Here is a 21,181-nt window from a genome sequence, read left to right as displayed (position 1 = left end):
TATTGACCTACGGAAAAGATCATTGAGTAGGCTTATATTGTAACATAAACCTAAATAGGTTTGCATTGCATTGTACAATGCTTAATTTGACAGATCATTCTGCTTTGTCACCAATTATATCACACTGGTTTTGGTACTGTCGTTGTGCATTGCTCGGCCCTCGTGCCGCTATCGTCTGCGCAGACTCAGATTCCCATATCAGCATTCAGGGGCGGGCACTGGACGTCAGCGTCGGACTCGGATTAAACTTGGCCCTGTGAACGTTGTAACTCTCTCCGGACCCGTAGCACGAAGGAATAGCAAGTTACGCCATGCTGCGCACCGTGTTGACTCGAACTTTCCCCCAGCTGTCGAGGATCTCGGCGTGCCAATATTCCGCTGCAGCTATCCCTGCACCGAACACTCATCCCGATGTGCATTTCAACAAGGTAATGTCAGGAATACAGTAGCCTATAGCCTACGTAGCGTGCGAGACGCAACAGAGACGCCTCAGCGTGCCAAAAAGTTTGACAACTTAGGCTAGCTTTAATTTTATGCAACTGCATGTTGTAGCTCGATAGATTCCTGGAATGACGTGCAAAGTATTGACAACTTGTTGCTTTTGAAACAGTGTTGCTATATGTTTGATTGCTGTCACGCGCACTTCATCAAAGTCTACTGTAGACTAATTTGACTTAACCTATTAGCATTTAGTTACACCAGTTTGCTGAAGAAGCCCTGTCTAATTTCATTTGAAGGCATAAAAATATCTTTTGAAATTTGTGAACTCCAGAACGTTTGTGTAGCTATGTGCATTCCAGGATGTGAAACTGGTTAGATGAAGTAGTGTAGGCCTACCTGTCATGTGAAATTCCTGATCTGTAGGGTTAGGAGGGTCAATATCATAACTCATGTCAAAGCTCAGGTGAAAAAGTATAAACTCGTAGTCCATCTAACTGTCACAGTCATTGCAACGCAATACCCGAAGCTCGTAGATTTGTAGGATGAACCCATAGTCACACTTATCAGTCATTCCCTTATCTTCAGAGAAAGCAATATATTTGGCCAGGGGCGCAGGAGATATTTTGAAAGTGAGGGGTACCAAATTGTGAACACAAACCCATAGTGAGATCAGATTTCCGGATATCGGATCGCCACCTCTGGCCCACTCTCGACCATCATATTTTAAACTTGCCAGAATATTAAGATAATACGCTACCATTGATTGTGTTTATTTTACACTACTTGGGCCAATGGTAGAATACTCATGAAAAGCAACATGATGTTGATATTTTATGAAGCCATGACTGAATCATCATGCTTATGATCCAAACATAGACTACATGATTAAATAGCCTAGTTAGGCCTACAGTACCTAAATTGTCTGGTATAAACCAAATCAACTCTCCACTATGTGTCTGCAGTTAATATTTATGCAATGTTAGAACATGTTGGCTTAACAAGTTACCAGTCCAGAACACACAGAAAATTGCACCAGAAAGTTGCCTTTATAATCAACTACCCCATGTCTGTGACAGCCAGATGTCTCCCCATGTCTGTGACAGCCAGACGTGACACCGCTAAATTCTCAGCTTGTTTATACCCCACACTGAACGCGTAAGAAAGGCCCATCACTCTGGGGTGTGGTAGCCTACTCTCTGGGATTTATGCACCAAGGTAACTGAAGTATCCAATTTGTGTCTTGAAATTATGTTTGAAATAAATGTCTTAGAACAAAAACGTTGGGTAGGCCTATATACTTGTATTTTATAGTTAGGCTAGTGAAAACGAGTTGATCAGTAGGCTAGTTGAGTTTGTTATCAATAAACATAACAGCTAATGTCATGTTGAGCAGGAGATGGGCTACCATAAATCCTCAAATTATGCCCGGGATTGATTCTATTTATAGCCAAATAAAGGCAGGTTCCCATTTTTGCCTATACCATACCAACAATTGCCATCAGTCCACCAGCACTAGCCTCGACATTGCTTCGATTTAAGTCAATGAAATAACACCTCTTCTTAATATTTTATTATATTGTTGGTTGGATTAATAAAGTCGTTTTCCTACCATGGGTCTCCAACACACGTTCTCAAGCTCATTGTCTTGCCGCCCCTTTCGAGCTAAATGCCAGAGGCTGAAGCCTATACTACATTTAACGCAATTGTTGCGTGACTCAAGGCATTCCAGCCTACGAATTTAATAAAAAGTAGCCTACTAAATCATGCATAATTAAACATTAACTCAATTTAGGCTACTTGGCTACGCAAAAAGGTTTCTATTACAGCACAACCCCTATTCAATGAATGGCTGCCTTGTCTCGCAATAAACAGCGGTGGAAATCCCGACACTTTTTCAACTGCATGAAACATAACAGTGAACCATCAAATATCTCCCAGAGTTCAGTGCCCATCAGTCCCAACATTTAGCAATATAATCAAACAGTCCAAAAGTAAATTAGATCCAAAACCAAACCGAAAATGTTATGCTTTTGATGGCCTACCAGTATGCCGCTCCAAACGAAAAGCATCTCTAATGATGGTTGTTAGTAGACAAACTTGCTTCAGATATCCAACAGAGTGAATATGAGATTTTGCAGTCTTACAGTACTGTAGATGGCTGGGGTTAGTGATGTGATGCTGTTAATGGGGAGTTTTACATAGTTAGCGCAAACCCTATAGGTTATTATTTATTTAGCGTATATAAGGCTTTTTTTTTCCTTATCAAAAGTGAGGGGGACGACGGCCGTCTCTTCAGCACTGCGTGGGACATATCCCCCATGTCCCCTGTGCCTCCTGCGCCCCTGTATTTGGCACTAGGCCTCTCTACATTTGACCAACTTCGGGGTGTTAAACACAACGCAAAAACAACATTGCAATAGTTTCCACCTCAGCAGTAGATACAATTCTCTTCTGGCTACTCTATATTGGCATATAACCAATATGATATTACGCTTCACTGGGAGAAATAATGCATTTCTTGTGTTGATCAGGAGGCTACTAGAATATTTGCAGATGGAAACATGTACGTGTTGTAAAGACGTTAACTCTCGTAGCTCTATGTGCTAGTATAGAACAAGAGTACAGTTACTGAGTATGGAGTAGTGACCAGACCACTGGATCCTGTCTCAGTGGTCTGAATGGCATGTTTATGTTTTTCTGCTCAGCTCTTCATCAACAATGAGTGGCAGGATGCGGTCAGCAAGAAGACCTTCCCCACCATCAACCCTTCCACTGGAGAAGTAATTTGCCAGGTTGCAGAGGGAGACAAGGTATGTGTGTGTGTGTGTGTTTGTGTGTGTGTGTGTGTGTGTGAGAGAGAGAGTGAGAGACAGTGAGAGACTTGTATGCATGAGTGAAGTGTAAGTGGCAATGTTGAATGTAGTTGCCTTGGAGTCATGATTCTCACATTTCACAGTGTCAAGAAACATGGCATGTGGTGCTGCTTGAATGAAGTTTGTTGGGGTGTGTGTGAGCGAGGCTAGTTTGAGTGTTTACTGAACGCCTGGTTAATGACCCAGCTCATTTCCTCCCTGAGATATTATGCTCTTCTCTCTCTTTCTCTCTTTCCCTTCTCCCACGATTCCCCATCTTCCTTTCCAATCAGGCTGATGTTGACAAGGCAGTAAAGGCAGCCAAGGATGCCTTCAAGTTTGGGTCCCCATGGCGGCGGATGGATGCATCACACCGTGGGCTTCTCCTAAGCCGTCTGGCTGACGCCATCGAGAGAGACGCTGCTTATTTGGCCGTAAGTGTAACCACTTGCTCCGTCTCATGCACGTCCCTCTCTCCCCTCCTCTAGCTCCTTCTTCTTCTTCTACCACTTTCTCTTTCTACTACACTTACACTAGTACTTAAAACATATGCACTCTTATCCTCTAGTACTGATTGATGTAGTATTAATTCCTACCTAAGGTCTCCTATGCATTGTAGCTTGAATTGTATTCCTTATTTGTGTAAGTCTGCTGTGAAAGAGTCTGCTAAATGAATAGTAAAAGTAAATGTCAACGTCTTGCCTGGTGCTCCTGCTCAAATGACTGCAACTCAAATACTGAGTATTGAGAAATGGATAAGAATATCAAGATGACCTTTGAACAGGATCTCCACACATGAATGTGGCCAGATGGAATAATATTAACCTAGTGCTGAAAACACCAATGCATTTGTTTTGTCGGTGACTGTTTCATTTTATTATATTTTATATATCCGTCTATAAAAAGGTGTTACTACTCATTGTCAACAAATGAATTATCAGCTTAGCGCTGGACAGTGTTGTTTGTCTAACTAGACGGCCATGAGACAGCAGCAAGGGAGCTGTATACAGTTCAAATAGATAACAAAGGTACTGATGGCATGGTGTTGTTTTGGGCTCTAATAGTGTGTTGGGAAATTGGCTCATTGTGTCGTACTGTGCGATTGTTTTCACATATGATTCATCAGAGATATCGTGAATTTTTTGTTCAATAGGTGTGGTGTAAAGACCTTACAGTTTACCTAACGTTATGCAATCTCTAAACTGCTGAATCATTTAGCAGCAGTGAATAGGCTTGGGAGGGCCATGATCAGCTGGATTTCCTCATGCCTTTTTCAGGGGTTGCTGTGGCCATGCTGCTACAACGTTGCCTTTATCAGCTCTCAGTGGTTTTCTCACAGACCCTAAACCAAACTGCAGAACCACAGTTCACAGTTTGACAGTTAGCCGCAGTTGCAGTTGCAGAGTTATTTTGGGCAGAGTTTGTGAAATAGCTGAAATAGGAAAGTGTTCCACCCTCAGGAAGTAAAGTTGACTGTGGTCATTAATCTTTGTAGCAGTGTGGCTGCACCATACAGAGAAGATTGTAGATCATACATAGCATGTATTGATTGATGGCTAGACTGGTAGACGTTGAGCTGTTGGTCATGTAGATTAACTACAATCTAGCCTGTCTATGGTCAATGCTTTTCACTTCACTCTACTTGAAGTTACATAACCAGGGTCCATGGCTTAACTTGACCTCTTGTTTTCCAGGAACTAGAGACACTTGACAATGGGAAGCCTTATGCCGTGTCCTTTATGGTTGATGTCCCCATGGTCGTAAAGGTTCTCAGGTATGTGTCCGCATGCGGGACAGAGATCCTCCACTTACTGACTCTAGGGAGCTGCAGAGCTTACGAGGAGTAGAATTAGTGGTGCAAGCCTCAAACCTGACAAAATATGCCAATCAACTACAACCCTACAGTTATGGAAGCATATGAGTAGCTCTATTCAAATGAGAATGCAGTCTGCAATATGCAATTCAAAAAGACATTACATTATGCAATTGACAATTCATTATGCAATTTAATATTGCAATTTGCAATAATATCCAACAAATTGTATTTTAATCTGCAAAGTGACGTTTTGAGGCATTTTATTCAAATGGAAAAGAAATAGCGCCCCTTAGTGATTGCCTTGCACTTTGGTCACGCTCTTTGTGTTGCAAAATTCGAATGGCCATTCAATCTGCCAAACGCATTGCAATCTGTCAAGTCACTCGTCAAGGCGGGAACTAGGCTACGTCTTCTTACCCAGTTAGCGTGAGAGTTAACACACACACACACACACACACACACACACACACAACGGAGGGGCATGAGGAACACACAGAGAAATTCTCCAAATGACAACAAATTATTTATTACACTAGTGATTACATTAATAACTAATTCATTATTAGTGTATTAGTGTAATCTAGTGTAAAGTCTGCAGCTATAATGATGCAAAGCTGCATGAAGAGTGGAAGGTAATGACAAAAAGAGAACAGATTTGGTTCATGGCTGTACTTGCTTCAGTCCCTGTCTATGGCTACTGCACTACTTTGAGTTGGGCTCTACAGTCACTTGTATTGCATTAGGCTACTCATTTACTCCGTTCAGCCAGCCATTAGATAGTAATTATGTGGTAACGCCTTTGGAGGTCACCATCTGGATAACATTTTACAAAGTCTGTTGTGTCAGCCTAGTTATATTTTAAAGCAGTGTTAAAAGTGTTAAAGCAGAGTTGAGTAGCATTACCCTTGTGACATCTGAGACATGAAGCTGTGTGGCTTGGGTGAAAAAGACAATACTTAAGTACCCTAAATAAGTTATCCTCTGCATGCTCAGAGTATGAGGATGTGCCAAATATATTAAGAGAGTTAAGTGCAGTTCAGTAAGTATTGTTTAACTTTGTTTATTGAATAATTTACCAGAAACACTTTCAGTCTCACTGCATTATCAGTCACTGTGTTTCAGACTGAACCTACTCTATTGAAATCATATATACAGTATGGCTTCTTGTATGACTAGTTTAAGGAGAAATTCCAGTTATTAGTTCTCCTGCATCACATGACAGGCATGTGAGAACCTCTCTCTGAACTCTGACCTGGCATATCTTAAATTCAGAAAACACAGATGAGCGCTTCTGTTGCCTAAACTCAGGGGCTTAGCGAGGAATTATGTAATCCAGATGTAGTTTACCAGAACAAGCAAAGTCAGCAGAAGCTAAATACAAATGGGTATTGAAACTACCCATTTGGTAATCACTAATCTAATCAGTGTAATAAATGGATTTCAACAGACACGGTCACTTTTTCCAGGATTAAAGACTGATCCTCCAAAACTTTCAGTGTCCCCAGATTAATAAAATGCATGTCGGATTACCTGTTCTGATTCTGTATCTCTCTCTCTCTCTCTCTCTCTTTCTCTGTGTGCGCGTGTGTCTGTGTGTATGTCTGTATCTGTGTCTGTGTGTGTGTCTGTGTCTGTGTCTGTGTGTGTGTGTGTGTGTGTGTGTAGGTACTATGCTGGATGGGCTGATAAGTGGGAGGGCAAGACCATCCCCATTGATGGAGATTACTTTTGCTACACCAGACATGAGCCCATAGGAGTGTGTGGCCAGATCATTCCTGTAAGTTAATGTGTGTGTGTGTGTGTGTGTGTGGGGGGGGGGTTGTGATAGACTCTCTGGGAACCTTGCTGGGAACACCTTTATTGACTTTGCGAAAACCCAGCTAGACAAAAAGGAAAAAGGGACTCTCAGAAACCAGCTACTTTTGAAGTACCTAGTGAATGGAAACAGATGAGGAGGTGCACAAATACAGCATAATGATTCACTGGTAACTGGGTTCCTAAACGGCTCTGGCCTAAATATAAGAATGCAGCACAGGCACAAACATAATGCATGAATGATATTTTATGAGGGGCTGACAAATGGTTGAAGAAACAAGGTACTGTAATACATATTGTTGAAGATGAAGTCATGCAGATCCTACATTCTGTAGACATGTGTGCTCACCACAGTTCAGTGAACTGTCTTACTGATCCGGGAGACATGGAGAGAGAGGTGCCTGAAGGCAGTGGAGCTCAGTCACCGTGTGCTCAGTGGTCTGCAGATGTTTGGGTTGGAGTAGAAAAGGAGATGGTGGGCCTGGAGAAGGAACCGGAGGATGAGAGAAGAAACAGACACAGATCTAAGCAGAGATGGAGGAAGGGGGGATGGGTTCAGTCGAGGACATTCCACTGGAACGCTGCCTGGTTGTGTAACGGAAACGTTCACCACAGCCATTGGTCAGGTTGTGTAAAATGAGTGTGGCGCCTCCTGTGGAAATTCTTGCAGAGTGCATGTTGTGTGTTTGGGGTGTATATATGTGTGTTTGTGTCGGGTGGGGGGGGTACATATGTCATGCAGCATATCTTTCAGGAACGATAGACTTTTTGTAATAGGTTACATAACTAAATGTTTTTGCTGAACAGAATAGAAATGCATTCCTGACAGAATAAGTGCTACAGCAGCAGGAGAAGGCAAGAGGAAGAAAAGATAGCCCTGATGGACCGCAGACTGCCTTCGCCTACCACTGTTTCAAATTTGTACAACGTGTACATTTAAACAAATGTTTCGTCTATAAAGCAGTTAAATGTTGTATGCCTAAACCTTCACGCTCAAACATATTTCCTGTAACTGCTTTGTGAAGTCACTTATCTGCAGGCTTGACTGTGTCCACCTGTGAATCATGCCGTTTGATTGGGGTATGGGAAGGGGTTGCCATATACAGTACTATTTACATAGTAATGCAAGCATATATAGGCCTCAGGGTGCTGTTATTCTTGAGGGATGCCATCATACACCCTGTGTCCTGCTCAATATAATTGCTGGAAATTCTTTTCCAAAACAACAATGGCTCCCAAAAGCAATATGGTTCCTTGATAGCATTGCCGCAAAAGGCAATGCCTCCCCGTCGCCTAATTCTGTGTGTTATTATATGTGTAATTATGTGGTTGGTATGTGTTGACACACATTCTGCTGCAGAGGTATTAGGAGTCTGTTGGAATTGGTCTTTCACAAGCTTGCTTCAGAGTTCAGTTTTCATTTTGTTCAGGTTTGACAGTTTTGACGAATTGCCCAGAAATACCCCTATGCTGCAATTGCCCACTGACTGTGCTTGCCCTTGAACCTTATCCTTAGCCACACTGCATTTGCCCTTTTAATAGGACAGTTTATGGGGATTGTGATCTTCAGTAGAACACTCAGTAGTCACACAGGGGAAACCATCGTTATCTGTAGGCACTTTCGAGGAAACTCCAATAAACTGGACAAATTAATCAGTTAAACAGAGATGTGGACAGATTTTTTTAAAACTTTTGTACTTTTTTCTAACTTTTTTTTTTATCTAATATTTATAAGTAGTAATACTATTTGGGTAGTTAATTTACAATGGAACTGTTAGTTCACTTACAATGGAACTGTTATGATCTATCGATCTGTTTGTAAACTCTCAATGTGAAATGTGGACTAATCTCTCTTATTACAGTGCATGAAAATGCACTGTACTGTTCTTCCTAGGCAACTTCAACAACTTCTTATTATTATTATTCCGCTTACCACTTTTTCCGTACGCTATTTCTCTTGAACAGTTTAACTTAGAAACTTCATTCAAACTTTGTAACGTAGGTATTCAAACGGACCAAGCTGCTATGTCTTTTCAACTTTGAAACTTTTATACTTTTTAAACTATTAAAGAAAAACTTTTTAAAAATCCCCATAGACTTAACATTGCCGATTGTGACATCATAATACGGCCGTTAAGCAATTAGAATCCTATGGCAGGTGTTCAGGCCACCTGCAGCCTCAGGCTTTAAGCATACAATCTGGGTCAATTAAGACTACACATCCTATTCAACTGTTTCCTCTGCCCAAAACTGTTTCAAAATAAAAGTCCTCACTACAATAATCCACTGTTAAACAATGTAACCCATTAAACTACTGAACTTTTTACATTCAACTATTAAACGGTCTACTTTTAAACTATCTATCTATTAAACTAGCTGTCTATCAACAACTTTTAAACTATCTACATTCAACTTTTAAACTTTTAAACTATATACATTCAACTTTTAAACAGTCTACTTTTAAACTATGATTAAACTATCTATTAAACTAGCTGTCTATCAACAACTTTTAACTTGTCATCAACTATGTCTGCACTTGTCATCAACTATGACTCCTAACCACTGTAGCTAGTTAGCATGTTAGCATAGTTAGCATGTTAGCATTTTTAACAAAACTGCTAAAAATGATTAGCTAGGTTAGTTAAGTCACATGGTTAGCATTGTTAGCATGTTAGTTAGCTTAGTTAGCATAACTATTAAAAATGATTACCTAGGTTAGCTAAGTCACATGGTTAGCATAGTTAGCATGTTAACATTGTTAGCATGCTAGTTAGCATAATTAGCATAACTACTAAAAATGATTAGCTTGGTTAGCTAAGTCACATTGCTAGCATAGTTAGCATGTTTAGCAAAACTGCTAGAAAATGTTAGTTAAGTTAGTTAAGTAGCATGGTTAGCATAGTTAGCATTTCTAGCATAGTTAGCATGTTTATCAAAACTGTTAGAAAACGTTAGCTAAGTAGCATGGTTAGCATGTTAGCATTTTAGCACTGCTATAAAACATTAGCTAAGTAGCATGGTTAGCATAGTTAAAAATCTTAGCATAACTGCTAGGAAACATCAGAGCCATTCCAACTTTCAGTTATCGTCAAATATCTACCTATACACAGCCATTAAACTATTTGAATATCAACATTCATTAAACTTCCAGTCTGTCAACAACTTTTAAACTATTTACCTTCAACTTTTAAACGGCCTACTTTTAAACTATCTATTAAACTAGCTGTCTATCAACAACTTTTAAACTATCTACTGTCTATCAACAACTTTTAAACTATCTACTGTCTATCAACAACTTTTAAACTATCTACATTCAGCTTTTAAACAGTCTACTTTTAAACTATCTACTGTCTATCAACAACTTTTAAACTATCTACTGTCTATCAACAACTTTTAAACTATCTACATTCAGCTTTTAAACAGTCTACTTTTAAACTATCAACTTTTATTAAGCTATGCAACCACCATGTCTATCCTAGCATCACCGTAGTAACCATCTCTGTATTATCTGTTTTAACTATTCATGATATTTTACATCACAACTTAAAGGTGCGATTTGTAGGATTGTTACCGAACGTTCTGTAGGCCAAAATCAAAACACTGGTGAACGTTCTCAAGACTACCAGACGCAAGCCTCTTCTGGGTTGCCAGATGGAATGAAGACTTAGCTAACGTTAGTTGACCTGCAGCTGCTTTAACGTTTCTCCAACCATGACCCAGCTACACATTAAGGAAACAATGAAAACAAAAAATACCTCTCTAACCAACGTAACATATTTAGCTGAAGTCAGCGATGCAGATGAAGTTTAGCTGGCTACCTGTTGTGGAGAAATATGGCCAGCTCTGCGTCAGACTTGATATTCTTCATTTGACGAAGACGTCACCATATCAGGAAGCTCCTCCGATGTCCACTTAATTTGTTTCTTGTTTTAATTTTGTAAATTTGCCTGCCTCTCGTAGGCGTTCATGACTACAACTGACAGCTGTTGACAGTTGGCCTTTGCTAATTTGGCAACCCAAATAGGAGGACGTGCTAGCCCATTATTAATACGCTATTCTAGAATGAATCATTCAAAACATAAACGAAAATTCCAAGAGATTCCGCCCCGTAACTCATTTTTTTCATGGGTTTTACGGGGTTTTACGGGTTAGAGTAATGTTGTCAAATAAGCCATTACGTCAATTCATCGTGTTTCCTTACTCTCTGACAACATATGGTGATCATTTTCTGAATGGTTACAGTTTATTTTCCATTATTTCCTACATACTGGACCTTTAAGCATTTTCATGCACTGGTAATTCCTTGGAATTGCATTTCTAGTTCAGTAATGATTTCCTTTGTCATGGCATCTATTTTCCTAATGGCTTAAAATTGCTTTTAACTGTGTTATAACCAGGGTAGGAATTTCACGGCGGCCACGACGGCCATGGCCGCCGTAGCCCCTTGCGTTGGCTGTGAGGCCCCTTTGAAAATCAGAGGTTTACAGGCCACGGTGGCCTTGGTGCTTGGTGCCCCCTTTTTTTCAATATTCTGCTTTGCGTCCTACTAATAGCGATTTTTATTTAGCCTGTGGCCTGTCAAAATAATCTTAGCATTCACAGTGCAAATTAATTTAGTCTTTTACGCAGTGGAGAAAGTGACAGCGCAAGAAAGTGCGTCCAAATTCACCCATTCTCAGTTGAACTATTCGCGAAGTAGCCTATTCATCACACACATCACAAGTATCAAACGAAAGAGCTTTTTCTCAGCTTTTAAACAATGTTAGCCGACAATTGCTGTGTTGAACGGTTCGCGAGAAAAGTAAATAATATAATTCAATTTAATCATACATTCTACTGAAGGTTTTGCGTCCCATGTTCTCCCTACCCATTCATCTCGGTGGAATACTTTACGAACCCTTCTTTTAACACATGACAAACCATATATCAGAATAAACAGGAGACCTTACCGAACACAAAGGTGTAAAGCAGTCCCCTGTACAGTTAGCCGTTCCAGAGTAATCCAGTTTTGAATTTGCAGTAAAGTTCGACATACATGGATGTCTCCAAATTTGGGCTTTAAGTTTTACAATGTGTTTAAATTGTTCCACATGATTTCATAACGGGCCAAATACAAAATAAATGTTACAAATATCGCCTAGATATAGGTAAATCAGAGGACAGCTGACTAAGAGTTTGTGAAAGTAGCCTTAATGATCACAAAATGCTAAGCATGCATCTAGGCTATTTGAGTTTCTTAAAGCTGAGCTGTGCTTAAATTGTTCAATACATGATTTCATAACAGGCCAAATATAAAATAAATGTTATATATAGCTTAGATATCTGTAAATATTAGATGATCAGATGATTTACAGTTCTATGTAATATGTCATGTTTCATGTTTTTGTAATGTTTCATACAGTGATGCAGGTCTACTGCAGTGAATAGGCTAAATACAACTTTGATCATTCACTACTGTATAGTTAACTTTGGCCTTGGTGCCCTGACATGTGGCCTTTGTGCCCCCCACCAAATATGCCCAACTGAAGGCCAAGTGGCCTTGCCCCCAGAATGGTGAAATTCCAAGCCTGGTTATAACAAACAACTGGCGTATAGATCTGATCTGAAATCCTTTCCCTCCATTCTCTCCCACTGTTCCCCTGTTTCTGTTCTCCTGTCCCAGTGGAATTTCCCGCTGCTGATGCAGGCGTGGAAGCTGGGCCCTGCTCTGGCCACAGGCAACACTGTGGTCATGAAGGTGGCCGAGCAGACCCCCCTCACTGCCCTCTATGTGGCCAACCTCATCAGGGAGGTGCGTACATACACCACAAACATATATATATAGGATTCATGCTTACATATGCTGAGATTTACAGATACAAAGATCATTGTATTAATCAAGTATAAACAACACCCTTCACAAGTTAAATCATAATCAAGAGTATACACACTAGGCATGCCTCTATATCCATGCTTGCTTCAGGTGGGATTCCCTCCTGGTGTGGTGAACATCATTCCTGGGATGGGCCCATCGGCTGGGGCTGCTATTGCTTCGCACCACGATGTGGACAAGGTGGCCTTCACAGGGTCCACAGAGGTCAGAAACATCCCTTATCTCTTCCCCCCTCTATGTAACTCCACTGTTTCTACAGGTGGGGATTAGATGATGTGTTTATATTATTGTGTGCCTTCTGCAGGTGGGCCACCTGATCCAGCAGGCTTCAGGCACCAGTAACCTGAAGAAGGTCACCCTGGAACTGGGAGGAAAGAGCCCCAACATCATCTTGTCTGATGCTAACAGTGAGCTGCCCCCTCCCCCTTCTGCTTTGTCATACTGACACAATATCAATATTCATGGGTTTCAACAGGTCCCTTGCCACAGGTGTATAAAATCAAGCATGGAGTCTGCATTCATAAACCAAGTGTTTGATTTTATACACCTGTGGCAAGGGACCTGATGAAACCTATGAATAATAATGCTTGTTTAATTTGGGGAGGAATGATATTTCCACATCATAATACTAAAATGAATCATTAGTCTTAATATCAAAAAACTATGTATTGTTCAGGGGCGCTGCTTGATGAAAGGAGAACGACTTGAGTGTGTTTTTACTGTGGTCACCTGAATTCACTGTAATGTGTGTGTGTGTCAGTGGAGGAGGCTGTGGAGCAGTCGCACTTTGCCCTGTTCTTCAACCAGGGCCAGTGCTGTTGTGCTGGATCCCGCACCTATGTGCAGGAGAGCATCTATGACGAGTTTGTGGCGCGCAGTGTGGAGAGGTCCAAAAACAGAGTGGTGGGAGATCCGTTCAACCTTAAGACTGAGCAGGGACCTCAGGTACGTTTTGAAAGACGCCGTTTGCTTATAGTGGGATGAATCAGTTATTAAACACTTAATTACACACTTACTCATACCAAGTGATGTCTGTGCATTGGTTTCTCTATAGAATAGAAGAATTTGTAGTGGCACTTTATGTTTATCATTGAGGTTTAAAAGCACATCAGGCACATAAGGTGACACAAGACATCAAAACGTCCTGAACTGAAAAACAACTATCTTTACCTTTCATTTTCTCAGTCTCAGGCTCACATCAAAATAAGTATTTATACATGACGGGAAAAACACAGCCATTTCAGAGTGTGCGTGCACTTGCACATGTATTTCAAAGTATGCATGTAGTACTTGCACTTGTTTGCTAGCTTACTGAGCCGTCTCCTTTCACGTTCAGGTGGACGAGGAGCAGTTCAAGAAGATCCTGGGGTACATCAGCAGTGGGAAAAAAGAGGGCGCTAAGCTGATGTGTGGGGGAGGCGTGGCAGCTGACCGGGGCTACTTCATCCAGCCCACTATATTTGGGGACGTCCAGGACAACATGACCATCGCTCGAGAGGAGGTAGGAAGACCTGTGGCTGTGGGTGTGAGGTATTTGTGAGGTAAGGGACATTGCCATTTAGTAGAATTTATGCTCAGCGAATACACATTTTTGCCTGTCAGATCTTCGGCCCAGTCATGCAGATCCTGAAGTTCAAGACAATCGAGGAGGCTGTGGAGAGGGCAAATGACAGCAAGTATGGCTTGGCAGCTGGAATCTTCACCAAGGACATAGATAAAGCCCACTACATCTCCAACGGCCTTCGGGCAGGAACAGTTTGGTAATTCTTCATTAGTCTCACAGCCCTCTTACCACAAGAAAGCTGCTTTGTGTCAGATCTTGAGGTTTCTTGTTCTTGCTACTTGTTAAAGATAAGTAGTGGAGATACACGACAGTGTGGTTAACTGCTAAGTATTGATCATTCTTTGCTTTGTCAGGATCAACTGCTATGATGTATTTGGAGCCCAAGCTCCATTCGGAGGCTACAAGGCCTCAGGCAATGGCCGTGAACTGGGAGAGTATGGTCTGGATAACTACACAGAAGTCAAAACAGTAAGAATAACTATTGGGTACTATCTGTTATGGTAATAGGAATAGGCAAACCCTACTCTCTGTTGGGTAATGGGAAATGTTACAGTGAAGATGGTGACAGAGGTTGGTTGATCACAGCTTGTGGTTTGCCCTGGGACTAGACACAGCTTGTGTTGCTGTCCCTCAAGTGTTCCATCAAAATTAAAATTGGCTTCCAGTCTGCAGAAAGCTTGGCACAGTTTGGTATGATGGGTGTTGCACAACCCCCAGATCAGATATCTGTATATACCAGATAATTTTAACAAGCCACTGGAGAATGTTCTATAGTAAGTTCTTCAAAGAGTTTGCTGGGTAAACATCATATAACATATGTATGATTATATGTATGATTATAAGTATGTTTGCACCTCCTATGGAACTGCTCTGTGCATGGGCTCACAGCCTTTTTGGAGCTTACTCCCAAAGGTCAAACCAAAACGCCAACTTATGATGAATGTCCCAAACATTATTATATATAAGAATAAGTATATATACTCTTTTGATCCTGTGAGGGAAATTTGGTCTCTGCATTTATCCCAATCCGTGAATTAGTGAAACACACTCAGCACACAGTGTACACACAGTGAGGTGAAGCACACACTAATCCTGGCGCAGTGAGCTGCCTGCAACAACCGCGGCGCTCGGGGAGCAGTGAGGGGTTAGGTGCCTTGCTCAAGGGCACTTCAGCCGCTTCCTACTGGTCGGGGTTCGAACCGGCAACCCTCCGGTTTCAAGTCCGAAGCGCTAACCAGTAGGCCACGGCTGCCCACTATATAGACTATGATAGCCGGGTTCTCTACACATAGAGCGTGTTCATGAGCTGAGCACAAAAGACAGGCAAGTTATGACATTGTTCACAGATTCGGAGAGGTGATTTTGTTCTGTTGCTCTACAAAGTATACCTCCCTTTGCCTCTCGGCACACTGGTGGATAACCACTGATCTATTGTGTGGATTTCAAAAATGTTACATCATACATACAGTCGCTGCATATCATTCATTTTCTAATTTTCTTTCAAACCTTAAAGACAGTCAGTGGTATTAGTTGTGAAGACAATAAAATGCTTCAAGGCTTATAGTGTATGTCTGAATGTCTACAATGTTAATTAGTTGACACTTGTTTCTGTGAATGTTATTATTACTAGATAAGAGGTGTTGTTTATGCATTAGATGGATTTAGAGGGCCTATGCATGCAAACAAATACAAAACTGTACACAGAAATGTTATTGTTTTATTAAACAGGCTGTTTCCCCATTAATTTTTGATGACAAAATGACCCGCCACAAAATAATCTGACATTATATATACAGTGCCTATAAAAAGTATTCAGCCCCATGCTAAAGTTGACTAAAAAGAGGAATAAAAAAAATCATCTTTTTACCAATCACCAATTTTCTTTGTGAATGAATAATGTATCGTAAATAAATAAATGTTCTTCATTAAAATACAGGGTGCAAATCAAATTCAACGTAACAAAGAAAAATCAACAATCCAGTAATAAAGAACTCAGCAGGGAAGCTAACCAGTTCACCTGAAGAAATAAATCATGTTTTTTACCAGTTTTACAATAAACTATATTCTTCAGAAATAAACCCCAACCAGGAATTCATAGACTCTTTCCTAAACAGCATCAAATTACCACAACTCAATGAGACCCAAATAAATAACCTGGAATCACCTATAACTCAACAAGAACTGTTTGATGCCCTGAAACAGATACCCAATAATAAAGCACCAGGTCCGGATGGCTTCCCTGCTGAGTTCTACAAACAATTTTGGACCATCTTAGCTCCACTTTTCACCAGAATGATTAATGAATCAAAACAGAAAGGACGTCTTCCAACTAGTTCCACCACAGCCTCAATTTCACTGCTACTCAAGCCCAATAAGGACCCAACATTGCCTTCCAGCTACTGGCCAATCTCTCTCCTCAATGTGGACAATAAGATAATCGCAAAAATGCTAGCACACAGATTAGCAAAGGTCACCCCATCCATTATCCACCCAGACCAAACAGGCTTCATTACAGGCAGAATTTCATCCACCAACACCCGCAGACTGTTTAATATAATGCATCACTCCACAAATGTTCAAGATAATACCATCATAGCAACTCTGGGCGCAGAAAAAGCATTTGATAGGGTGAACTGGAATTTCCTGTTTTCCACCTTAGGGAGGTTTGGCTTTGGGGAGTCGTTCATTAACTGGATTAAATTTCTATACACCTCTCCTTCAGCCACAGTAATCACCAATGGACTAACATCACAAAGTTTCACTCTTCACCGGGGAACCAGACAAGGGTGCCCACTCTCCCCCTCACTATTTACAATCTTCATTGAACCCCTAGCAGCTGCCATCCGTCAGAACCCCCTCATCAAAGGTGTCCAGACTCCATATATGCATCACAAAATCAGCCTTTATGCCGACGACATTCTTCTCTTTCTTCAAGACCCCACAACATCAGTAAAAGAAACCATCAAACTAATTGACACATTCTCTAAAATTTCTGAATACTCAATCAATTGGAATAAATCTGCAATTCTCCCATTACATCCCAACAGCTGGGATGTGACGGCCAACTCTTCACCTATTCCACTCTGCACTAACTATATCACTTAGGGATAAAAGTCTCCCCCAGGCTGTCAGACTTATTTAGCCTAAATTATTCCCCTCTACTCACTTCAATAGATGATGACCTTCAACGCTGGAAGAACCTCCCATTATCCATCATGGGCAGAATCTCAGTAATCAAAATGACAATACTGCCCAAAATAAACTATTTACTCTCTATGATTCCAACCCAGCCCACCCCACTCTGGTTTAAGTCTCTCGATTCATTAATCACTAAATTCTACTGGAAAGATAAGACCCCAAGGATCAAACTCGCCACTCTCCAAAAACCAAAAGCACTGGGAGGACTAGAGGCCCCACACTTCCAGCATTATGCCCTGGCCAATCAGCTCCACTTCATTTACAAATGGCTACACCCTACCCCCTCAGACAACACCTGGTTAGACCTAGAACAAACAATCTATAAAGAAATTAAAATCTCAGATCTCCCTTTCTGCAGCCAGTCAATCAAAAAACATCCATCCTTCAAAGCCCCAACAATTTCATCTATTCTGACAGCCTGGCGGAGATTCTACCACATCACTGATTCACCTATAGCACCATCAATTTGCACCCCGATTTGGAATAACCCAGATTTCACCGTCAAAAAAAACCCACTTAACTTTCACACATGGATGGGAAAGGGTATCAATCACCTTCAACACATTCTTCAAGACAATAATCTGGCCTCATTTTCCTGTTTGGTCCAGATGCACGGCATCAAGAGTAAACACTTCTTACAATACCTGCAAATTAAATCATCTATCCTAGCAAAAATTAACATTCAGACAGCTAACCTTGACATTCCCCCACCAATCTCAGAGCTGCTTAATATTCCCTCTCCCAAATTTACAAAATTATATCTCGTTCAGAAAAAACAATTGGCCTGCCATATCACAAATGGAAATCAGACTTATCAATTACTCCCGGTGCCGACTTCCTGTCCAAAATGTGCAAAAACATCTACCTCATGACAAAGAATAGTAATCTACAACTAATATAATACAAGGTTCTTCACAGATTTCACTTCACTGCACATAAATTGGCTAAAATGGGGTTTGGTTCGGATCTATGCTCTCACTGCACACAAAATAACCCAGACACATACATCCATGCGGTTTGGCATTGTACTCCAATCAACCACTTCTAGGTGAGTGTCACAAAATCTCTCTCTTCCATCTTTGGCTGTCACATCCCAGCATCCCCTTCCTTATGCATACTTGGTGATACATCCACAGTCAATTTAAGCAACTCTTGCAATAAAACACTGCTGGCAGCGCTGACTATCGCCAAGAAAACAATCCTCATGAACTGGAAATCTAGGAACAATGTTCACACCATTGGAAAAACTTGTTAACAGACTATATATCATTAGAAAACCTATCAACTACAAACGTAATCAATACTCAGGATACAACCTCTCCTTGGTACCCCTTTATCACCTACCTACAGTCCTGACCCTCTTTGCCTGAGATCCATCTCCACACCAACACACTTCATCAACAGACACACATATCCTCGAACACTGGGCAGGGGATGGTAGCTGGAACTATTATTGTTATTATTATTATTATTATTATTTAAATAATTTATTAAATAAATAGCATCCCCTTCTTCCCCTCCCCCTTTTATTTACATTCTCTGATAACTTTTCTAATTTCACTCTCTCTGCCTCTCTCATCGTTATTATGCCGGGGCCGGGTCGCTGTGTGGGTTTGGCATTGGTTGGGTCCTGTGGGTTATCTATTGGCCCTGGGCCCCCGTTGTGCACCCTCCTCATACGCTCATGCACATGCCTTGTTCTGGAAGCACACAGCACGCTTACTCTCTTTTAATTGCACTACATATTAGGTGACATTCATAAAACATAAACAAAACCACAAAACAGGCTAGGGTAAGGGTGGAGTGCAGGTAGATACCTCATCAGGTGTCTATCTGCATCCCTCACTTATTTTAATGCACACATTACAGAGGAGGCATACATCTTACACAGGGTAAGTGTGGTGTGCATGGGGAGATCCTGACAGATATTCACCATGCATGCCCACTTCTTTTAATGCTACACACTAGATAGAGCTCTTAACCTAGCCATTCAAATACATATTTAGGTCAAGAGTGGCGTGTTGGATGGAGGTCTGGGGGCGAGGTGTGGTTGGTCGTGGCAGTGGGGGACGTGTGCATATGATGGGGGGGGATGGGTGGCACGCAGGTCCTCCTCTCTGTCAGCTCATCGCCATAACTGCCGGGGCTGGGTGGAACTGTGGCCATTAATGGGTGCCCAGGTTGTCAATCAGTCAGGCAATCAGTTATTCTTATTATTACACTCATCTTTAACAGAATAATTACAACTCCTCTCCTCTGAAACCCTCCCTCTCTGTGTTCCAGCTTCTCTCCTCCTGGCCCAACAGCAAGCCAACCTTACACATATGCACACACACACACTCACACACATACATCCTCACACACTCACTACCCCTTACCCCCCCACCCACACCCCCATCCCAACACCACCTCATTCACACTCTCAGAGCTACCATCCGCGCACCCCCCCCCCCCCCCCCCCCCCCTTCTTGTCATTCCGGTCATCAATTTCATCCCTGATAATCTTATCATCCTGGACGCAAATCATCCTTAGCCTTTCTGTTATTAATGTTATGTGTGTTAATAAGCCATGTCAATGTGATGTCTTGTTAAGTTACAGTATGTGTTTGTGTAAAGTACATCTGTTTGTCCGATGTAGTATTCTTGTGCATGTCGTTGTAGTGTTGCATTTTCTGTAATGTCAATGGTGTTTGCAATTAAAAAAAAAAAAAAAAATACAGGGGGCATAAGTATTCATACCCCTATGTTGAATTCCCATAGAGGCAGGCAGCTTTTTTTATTTTTAAAGGCCAGTTATTTAATGGATCCAGGATACTATGCATCCTGATAAAATTCCCTTGGCCTTTTCAAATAGCCCCACATCATCACATACCCTTCACCATACCTAGAGATTGGCATGGTGTGTATTTCAGTTAGCCTATTAGCTGGTTTGATGCTCATTGAGCTCAATGCAAATCACATTAGCTGGTTTGATGCTCATTGAGCTCAATGCAAATCAAACCAGCTAATAAGAGAGAAGATTTTTTTATTCCTCTTTTTAGTCAACTTTAGCATGGGGCTGAATACTTTTTATAAACACTGTAGAGAAGTCTATTTTTGTATTGTGCCACTGTATTATACTGCCATAAAATTCTTAATAGCTATGTGGACATTCCCAGTGATTCAAGATTGTGTTCTGTTTTCATGGTCTAATGATGTATTTACTTTTCTTGCAGGTGACAATCAAAGTTCCCCAGAAAAACTCATAAGGGTGGAAGTTTGATTCCCAGTCCACAGAAGATATATTAATACCCTGACTTATCACTACACAATGTAGCGCTTCTTTTCTTCAGAATTACTGTGTAATTGTCCTAATTCTGTCAGAGCCATATCTTGAACTGCAGTCGGGAACTCCAGCCACAGCACAATTGGCTGATAAGTCTTTGTTGCACAGGTGAATCTAAACAGTAACGCCTTTTTTGTTCTCTGAATGTAAGCTTGATATGTGCATTGTTATGGCAAAAATGTGAAATTTGAACCCGACTGTTTTGTGTAATAAAAGCTTTGAACACTGTAGTGTATACGGAAAGTTATTAAAAGACCTTTCATGGAGACGTGACCGCAATAAGTTCTCTTTTTTTCTG

General features: G+C 41.1%; 1 protein-coding gene across 1 annotated transcript; it reads left to right on the top strand.

Moving 5' to 3' along the window:
* The first annotated feature begins 208 nt into the window (after positions 1-208).
* On the top strand, positions 209-21,149 carry LOC121690457 (aldehyde dehydrogenase, mitochondrial-like). The gene is made up of 13 exons (XM_042071037.1): positions 209-428; positions 3,147-3,251; positions 3,587-3,727; positions 4,988-5,067; positions 6,775-6,886; positions 12,587-12,715; positions 12,887-13,000; positions 13,101-13,203; positions 13,557-13,741; positions 14,133-14,297; positions 14,399-14,556; positions 14,714-14,828; positions 20,774-21,149. The coding sequence occupies exons 1-13, from the start codon at positions 312-314 to the stop codon at positions 20,804-20,806; spliced, it is 1,557 nt and encodes a 518-aa protein (XP_041926971.1). The 5' UTR covers positions 209-311; the 3' UTR covers positions 20,807-21,149.
* The last annotated feature ends 32 nt before the right edge of the window (positions 21,150-21,181 follow it).

The sequence above is a fragment of the Alosa sapidissima genome, chromosome 18, assembly GCF_018492685.1.
Source record: "Alosa sapidissima isolate fAloSap1 chromosome 18, fAloSap1.pri, whole genome shotgun sequence".
In the NCBI taxonomy this organism is placed as follows: Eukaryota; Metazoa; Chordata; class Actinopteri; order Clupeiformes; family Clupeidae; genus Alosa; species Alosa sapidissima.
This window is presented reverse-complemented; position numbering and strand designations above follow the sequence as displayed.